General features: G+C 46.2%; 2 protein-coding genes across 2 annotated transcripts in view; both read left to right on the top strand.

The window, feature by feature from the left end:
- The first annotated feature begins 8 nt into the window (after positions 1 to 8).
- On the top strand, positions 9 to 6,174 carry LOC119267718 (exportin-2-like). The gene is made up of 3 exons (XM_037549149.1): positions 9 to 1,583; positions 1,656 to 2,915; positions 5,752 to 6,174. Exons 1-2 carry the CDS (start codon positions 702 to 704, stop codon positions 2,913 to 2,915), a joined length of 2,142 nt encoding a protein of 713 aa, XP_037405046.1. The 5' UTR covers positions 9 to 701; the 3' UTR covers positions 5,752 to 6,174.
- Positions 6,175 to 8,191: 2,017 nt separating this feature from the next.
- Positions 8,192 to 8,421, top strand: part of LOC119267716 (WPP domain-interacting tail-anchored protein 1-like) — a 5,957-nt gene continuing 5,727 nt past the window's right edge. Inside the window, exon 1 of the mRNA XM_037549148.1 lies at positions 8,192 to 8,274. The gene's annotated coding sequence lies outside the window, so the exon portion shown is untranslated. The remainder of the gene's footprint in view (positions 8,275 to 8,421) is intronic.

Below are 8,421 nucleotides of genomic sequence, written 5' to 3'. Positions count from 1 at the left end.
TGGCGGGCTGGTTCGCGCAGACGCTCTCCCCCGACGCCGCCGCCCGCCGCGCCGCCGAGCAGAGCCTCGCCGCCACGGCCGCCACCCCGGGCTTCGCGCTCGCGCTCCTCGGCCTCGCCTCCTCCCCGCGCCACGACCTCCAGGCCCGCCTCGCCGCCTCCGTCCACTTCAAGAACCTCCTCCGCCGCCGCTGGCCCAAGCCCGCCGACGACGCCGACGACGCCGACCACCTCCCGCCCAACGACTGCGTCATCATCAAGACGCACATCCTCCAGCTCCTACTCACCGCCCCGCCGCTCATCCAGTCGCAGCTCTCCGAAGCCCTCGCCGCCGCCGCGGCCTCCGACTTCCCTGCCAGATGGGAGTCGCTCCTCCCGTCCATCGTCTCCTCGCTCGGTAACGCCCTCTCGGCGGGGGACGTCCCCGCCACCAACTCCCTCCTCGCCGCTGCGTTCTCCCTCTTCTCCCGCTTCCGCAACGTCTTCGACAGCAACACCCTCCGCATCGACCTCAAGTACTGCCTAGACACTTTTGCGGCGCCCCTCCTCGAGGTCTTCCTCTCCACCTCTCGCCGCCTCCAGGCCTCTGCAGCCGCCGCAAGCCCACTTGAACTCCGCCCCGTATTTGAGTGCCTTCGTCTGTGCTGCGAGATCTTCTACTCGCTCAACTCTGTGGACCTGCCGGAGTTCTTCGAGGATCACATGCGTGAGTGGATGACAGAGTTCCGTGCATTCCTCACCACCTCCTACCCTCCGCCTGTAGAGGCAGATGGTGCTCCAGATGCGCTCCGAGCTGCTGTCTGTGATAACCTGCAGCTGTACATGGAGAAGTATGAGGAAGAGTTCAGGGCATATTTGAAGGAGTTTGTTGAGGCCGTGTGGGGGCTCCTCATGGCGCCGACAGTCTCGCTGTCCCGTGGTCAGCTTGCCGTGACTGCGATAAGGTTCTTGACAACAGTCGCCGAGAGTGTTCACCATGCTTTGTTCGGGACTCCTGATGCAATGAAACAGATATGTGACAGCGTTGTTGTGCCTAACCTGCGACTGCGGGACGAGGATGAGGAGTTGTTTGAGGGGAACTGGGTGGAATATGTCAGGCGTGATGCAGAGGGAAGTGATACCGATACACTGAGGCGTGCTGCGTGCCGCTTGCTGCGTGGGCTAGCCGCGAACTACCGGGAACAGGTGGCTGTACTTGTATCAGCGCAGGTCCAGCAGATGTTGGCTGCATATGCCGCTGACAGGGCAAACAACTGGAAGGAGAAGGATGCTGCGATATATCTTGTTATTGCTCTTATGCAGAAGCCTGGTGCCACAGGCGGTGGGACACCTGTGGTTGACATGGAGAGCTTCTTTGCATCTGTGATTGTGCCCGAGCTGCAGGCCCCTGATTGGGAATCTGAGCCAATGCTGAAGGCAACAGTCCTCAGGTTCTTGAAGGAGTTCAAGGATCAGATACCCAAAGCCACCGCACTGGCTCTGCTTCCAAGTGTTACAAGGTTCCTGACGCACGAGTCCAATGTTGTCCATTCCTATGCTGCGATCTTTATCGAGAACCTGCTGATCATCAAGGATGTTGTCCAGGTACCAGGGGTCAATGTAGTGACAAGAGCTTCACGCTATGTGGCTACTGATATCAACTCTTTTGCCCCGCAGATTATTCAGAGCCTGTCCAAGGCGTTAGGTTATCCTGATTCTTATGAGAACCCCTATCTGATGAAGTGCCTGATGAGAGTACTTGGGATCGCAACTATCGCTGGCCAAGTTGTTCATGAGATAACCGCTCGTCTTGTGGGCATTCTGATGGAAGTGTGCAATAACCCCAAGAACCCTGACTTTAATCATTACTTGTTTGAAGCTCTGGCAGCAGTGATTGGCAAGGCTGGTGAACAAGACCCAGCATTGGTACCTTTGTTTGAGGCAAGCCTCTTCCCAGTACTCCAGAGGATATTAGTTGAGGACATCTCAGAGTTCTGGCCATATTCTTTTCAGATATTCGCACAGCTTGTCAATTTGAGCCGACCACCTCTCTCGCAGAATTACATGCAGCTGTTTGGTGTCTTGCTCAGCAATGCTACTTGGGATCGACCACCATGTGTTCCTGCCTTGGTTCGCTTGCTGCGAGCATTCCTTCGGAAAATTCCAAATGAGCTTAACCAAGAAGGTAGGCTGCCAAATATCTTAGTGATATTCCGTAGTCTAGTTTCACGCAGCAGCACGGAAGATTCTGCATTCTACATGCTTAACACGCTAGTGGAAAATGTTGGTTTGGACATTATCAATCCACACATAAGTGAGATATGGAGTGCTCTCTTTACTCGCTTACAGACTAGGCAAGCAGTGAAGTTTGTGAATTCTCTTGTGGTGGTCATGTCCTTGGTGTCAGTCAAGTATGGGCCAGGTGTTCTTGTCAGTTCTGTTGATACGATTCAGCCGAATCTCTTCACCACAATTCTTCAGCGTTTTTGGATTCCCAATCTCAAGTTGATCAAAGGTTCTCTTGAAATCAAGCTTACAGCAGTTGCCTCAACAAAGTTGCTTTGTGAGTCCGCGGTGCTGCTGGATGCTGCTGCAGCCCAAACGTGGGGTAAATTGCTTGATAGCATTGTCACACTGTTGTCTAGAACGGAGCAAGATGGAGTACAACAAGAGCAAAATGACGGAGCTGATGCGGTGGATAATCAGAAGACATCAGGTTATTCTGTCTCATTTGTACGCCTTCAGTATGCTGGGAAGAGTGAAGATGATCTGTTGAAAGACATAAATGATCCAAAGCAGTTTCTGGTGACATCCTTGGCCTCACTTTCTGCACAGTCTCCTGGAAGGTTTGGTCCTGTCATTGAGCAGCATGTGGACCCAGCAAACAAAAGTGCTCTTCTTCAGCTTTGTGCTGCCTATAATGCCAACATTGTCTAGGTAAATAACTTGTTCCTTTCCGTTCTTTTTTTCCTTGAGATAGTAATACATTTTCATACATGTCCTCAAAATCTGGAAGATGAAAGTCATTCGTTGGTACAAGTTTGTTTGCTGTGTTCCCTCCTTGTCATATAAAACATGCCATTTGCTTAGCAATTATGGATAGAATTGTTGATCTTGTCTTGTATGGTTTGGTTCAAGCACTTGTATTCATGAAGAAAATTTATACGAGCTTGCGGTTTAAATACCCTTGTATGGTTTGGTTTAAGCACTTGTCTTTATGAAAAAAAATACACTAGCTTGCACGTGGTTAAACATTCAGGTCAAAAATACACCTGCTGCATGCCCAATTCCTTCAATTCAGTGTACTAGCGCTTGTAGCATGATAAAACATATTCTGTTTTCAAACTTCTGTGTTCAGTGTTTTAATTTCGAGTGCACTTGACCTGGAAATGGGAGGTATCATGATAGTCATGGTGATATAAACAGATTATTTTTCTGACTTCATTGTTCTGTGTTTTACTAGTTCCCAGTGAAACTTCTGTCCTCAGCAGTCTATAGCTAGAAGCTGCACATTAGATTTTTCACTCCATTTACATCCTACCAGATAGGAGCAGAGCGGTATATAGTGCCTTTTACTATCGATAAATCACGAGTGGACATGCAGCCACGCGAGGATGATATCTAGGACGTTAATAACTCAGAGATTCGTGCGGTTTGCATACCATAAATTATGTATAATTTCTTCATGCAACTCACAAAGATGGTATTAGGGGCGTATCTCAGAGAACAATAATTGCACCGGACCGACTAGGCTGACAAGAAGAGTTAATCTCTCATTTATTTGGAGCAATGTCCAACGGCAACCTGCACCACCACTCTGCATTTTCTATTCAACCCATCTCATCCCGTAGCTCCTCACTAATCCTCCTCCCATCCACTATCCAGCGAGCAGCTCCCCGTCTCCCTCATTTTCCTTGCATAGTTCTTACAGTCAGTTCATGTGCTCCACCTCCATACCTTACTGTTCATCAGCTCCTCTATCCCAATAGATCAGCCAAAGGAGGTCGCTCTTTTCCCCTAATCTGCTGTCCAAACATGCGGCCGATGATGAGTGCGGTGTGGTTCAGAACAACAGGGCACCTCCATGGCCATGTGAGGGGAGAGGGAGAAGCCCATGGTTGTTAGTCTAGCTAGACATGCATTAACAATGGTCGAGCTAAGCAAACAAAAATCAAATATAATCATAATCACATGAGTCCACAGGCGCATTGAGTGAACTATTAAGACGTTGCACCCCACTCCGGCTGCTCATTTAAATGAACACTTTCTACAATATTCATTAGACCCCCCTCCTGCATTTATGTATCAGTAGTTAAGACATTCATTTCGGCAAGAGGACAAACTGGTATTATGTACATACGTTGTATAGTCGCTCACCTATCTCTATGTATTGCCGCAGTAATCAATGAATCACTATATTAAGTGCTAATCGCATAGCAGCATCTGTCGGTCAGGATAACATCCTCGCGTGGCACCATGTCCCAAAAATTCACGTCCCTTTTACTACTTGCTCTTTAAGCTAGCTGGAACACAACAATGCATGGTCTAACTGGATTTCCCGCAGTAAGATAAGATCATAAGAATCATTCGTTCATATATTCATATGTGTTCAGATGCTTCTTTCCAAACAAAGAAAAATGTGTTCAGATGCATGCCTTTAGTTCATGTTATTCATTTCATTTTTTTGGGACAGAAAAGTAGTAATGTAATGCACCTATCTCCAGATGAGATATCAGATAGATAGATTTATGTGTCAGATAGTTCTGTCTGACTATTTGTGGTAATAAGTATTGGTGTTAAGTAGAATCTCCATGTGTGTGGTGATGCTAAGGATAGATTTTAACGGATCAGGAGGAGTATGCAAAACTTTTCCTGAGAAGGGTTTTGGATGGGTATTGAGCTGTTGACTATTTAACTTATACATGCTTTGTTAATTCATGCTACACCAACAATAGACATGCCCTAGTTTCTGAAGTACTATCTGATAAGATCTTCAAAAAAACCTCGCTTTCATGAAAAGAATGCTGCAGTTATTGCTTAATTAGGAAGAGCAATCCAATTGCTTGCTGGAAGAAATTTTCTACAATAGGTGTTCATCTTTCTTCAGCTGCCATAGTAAAAAATGGGGTACTTTTCTTACCATGACTTAGAAACTTATTTCCCAATACTGGTTGGTAAAAGTTCGGCTCTTGCAACACCCTCCCGTGACCAGCACAGCCAAAAGCAGATGCTCTATGCCACATTTCTGAGTTCGAATTGGACCATGGAAGCCTTGCATATTTGCCTTTGTTGTTGTCCTGATATTCTCTCTGCTGTCTTCTTTACCTTGCCAAGCTTGCTTGTTCTTTTCCTTGGCTACAATATTGCAGAGCACGTGAAGAATACACTGCCATTCCTTTATGCGTCTGTTTTTCAAGCTTACAGAAGCCCTAAGACTTCATAATACCAATTATTTTATAGCAGAAAATATGTTGTATTTTTGGTTACGCGAAGCATGGTTGGGGGGATATGATTTGTCTGGAACCTGGAACATCAGAAAGCTGTTGAATGTTATGATTTGATCTAGTTTGTTGATCACTTATTTGTTCCAAGCATCTCTTGTTTGCGGTGCCTTGTTTGGAATAACCTGATGTGTCATTTGCTCCAGAACAGTTCCTGTTTGAATTGTTTATATCCGCTTGTGTTGTGGACATGTGATTTGATTGTTTGGTTTTACACGCAAACATAGTTTTTGGTTCTCTAACCTTCATTCTCTGTCAAAACCAAATTTCAGGAGCCAAATGGTGTCGTTCTAAGGAATGCTTGGTTACCAGAGTTTTTTTGTCAGAGGATGATGAGTCTCTTGGTGTCATGTGTCCATGAAGCTGGTTCCTGGTTCGTCCATGTGTAGGTTGATGGTGTGATGGGAAAGAGAAGGTCGCCAAATCAAATCATATATAGAAACATGAACTTTGTGGAGAATCTGTCTATTTTGGTTTGAAATTTTTGTGTGTGTGGAAGAGTTCTCTTTTTCCCGGTGAGTGTACTGGTACTGGTCCCGAATGTTGTCAATGTTGTCTGTGTGTGTTGTTATTCCCGTGGGATCTGCTGTAATTCGGCATGGGAAATGGTATATTTGTTGGATGTTATTGGCAGCATCCACTGTTGGTGTAACCCTTTCACGAGTCTCAGTTTTGAAGGTTGCAACTTGCTGCAATGCTGTGTGCCCCTCAGTTGATGATTTGTATAGCATTGTGGTATGACTTGCGAGGTCCAAATGTTTTTTGATTTTTATGGCCTGTTTATAAAAGCGCGAATCATTCTCTGGTCAGAGCATGCACTAACGGTATGCGTCCATCTCATTAGAGTATCTATCTATTTAACAGATGCTGTATAAAGGGCAAGTGCCCAAATAACTGTTTTTTTAGGGCGTACGGGCCAAAAATAGTTTGATGTATCTTAGAATTGAATGCAAATTTTTAGTGCAGCTCCATATTTTTGCCCTCAAGTGCTGCATATTTGCAGCAGTCCAACCGGCTGCCGTGCGCAACCCAACTGCCATCTGGAAGTTTCTTGCCGCCTCTCCCCCGTGATCGTCGCCGGCGATATCTCCGCTGCGTGGCCTAACCATCAAATCCCACTAGATGGCTGCAACAGACTCGTCGATTTAGGATCTGATGTTCGCCTCGAATTGCATTGATTCCAGCCATTCGCAGCCCTTCCCCCACCTTTACCGCCGCGGCACCACCAGAACCGAGCCAGACCGCTTTTCCTTTGGAGCTTTTGGCTTTCAGACGACGCTGCGAGGGTGGAGATGCTGAGAAGACCACCCCGAGGCCACTTGTAGCCGGCGCGACGACCAACTGGCCCTGACGAGCAGCCGGTCGGATTTCTCCTCCCTACGCACTAGGTGTTCGACAAAAATCCTCAAAGGTAAAAGAAATGTGTTACTCGTTTTTTTTTTTTGAAATATAGGAGTAGGTTAATTGAAAGTATTGTGTTGTAGATGGGTTCGTTCATATCCTTCCCGTGGGATGATTCCTCTCTAAAGAAGAATATGAGATGGACAAAGACGAGGACTTTGCTCTGATTACGATGATGTACATGCATAAGAACAAGAGAGGCATGGTGGTTCTGTTGTCGGCAGAGAGGCGATTCGTAGGTTGAGGAAAGATGGGCACAATAGACTGGTGCTCAACTATTTCAATCCCAATCTGATGTATCCAGAGCGATACTTTTGTTGTTGGTTTAGGATGTTTTTGAATTTATTCCTTCACATTACCAACTACGTGAAGTAGCATGATCGGTTATTTGAGCAGAGGAGAAATTGCTCTGGAGATCTTGGACGTGCCACTATCCAAAAGGTGATAGCGGCATTATGCATGATGACATAGGGTGTTCAAACAGTTTTCTTTGATGATAACTTGGCAATGGGAGAGGACTTTAATCTTTTGTATGAAGAAATTTGCAAATGTGGTGATTGAAGTGTTTGAGCCGGAGTATTTGAGAGAACCCAATGCTCAGGACATTCAACAACTTCTGAAGATGAACAAAGCAAGTGAGTTTTCAGGTATACTTGGCAATTGATTGCATGCATTGGAAGTGAAAGAATTGCCCTACAACATGTCCGAGATAGTTTAAAGGACACAAGAAGGATGCCATCATCGTTCTTGAAGCCATGGCCGATCAGGAGACATAAATTTGATATGCATATTTTGGGATGGCTGAATCTTGCAATGACATTAAATTTTAACTCCTCAAATACGAGAAGTTAAAAATACCTAGCGAAGTCTCTATATTTAACTCCTTGTTTTTCCGACTAATTTGTCCATTCTTTATGGCACACATTTCGACAAACTGCACGAGATTTCATCAATCATTTGAATGATTCAAATGAACCTTACTATGCAACAAATCAACTACAAATATAGCCATATTTCATCCAACAATTCATACGTACTTCCTCCTTTCCATATTAGTTGATTTGGATGTATCTAGATACGGATGTATCTAACACTGAAACATGTCTAGATATATCCGTATCTAGATAAATCTGAGTCAGCTAATTTGGAACGGAGGGAGTATTAATCATGCATATACTTTATCCAAAAGTCATCAAATTGATCAAGTTTATCCAAAAGTCATCAAATAGATCAAGTTTATCCAAAAGTCATCAAATAGATCAAGTTCATCCAGTCCCACCCACGCGGGCCACGTCCGCGCCACATCACCCCCTCGTGCAACGCCCCACTCTCCAACGTTCCTCTTCCCACGGCGCCACATGGCCGCACCCGCACCCGACGAATCAGCGAAAACGGTAAACCCCTCCCCCTCCCATTCCGTTCGCAACAAATCCTCCGTTCCATTCCATTCCATTCCATTCCTCCGGGGATCGCGACGGCGACGCCGCATCATCGGCCGCCGCGGGACCTCCACGGCGACGCCGACGACACCGACCCGCTCG

This window comes from Triticum dicoccoides, chromosome 3A (assembly GCF_002162155.2).
Source record: "Triticum dicoccoides isolate Atlit2015 ecotype Zavitan chromosome 3A, WEW_v2.0, whole genome shotgun sequence".
Lineage (NCBI taxonomy): Eukaryota > Viridiplantae > Streptophyta > Magnoliopsida > Poales > Poaceae > Triticum > Triticum dicoccoides.
This window is presented reverse-complemented; position numbering and strand designations above follow the sequence as displayed.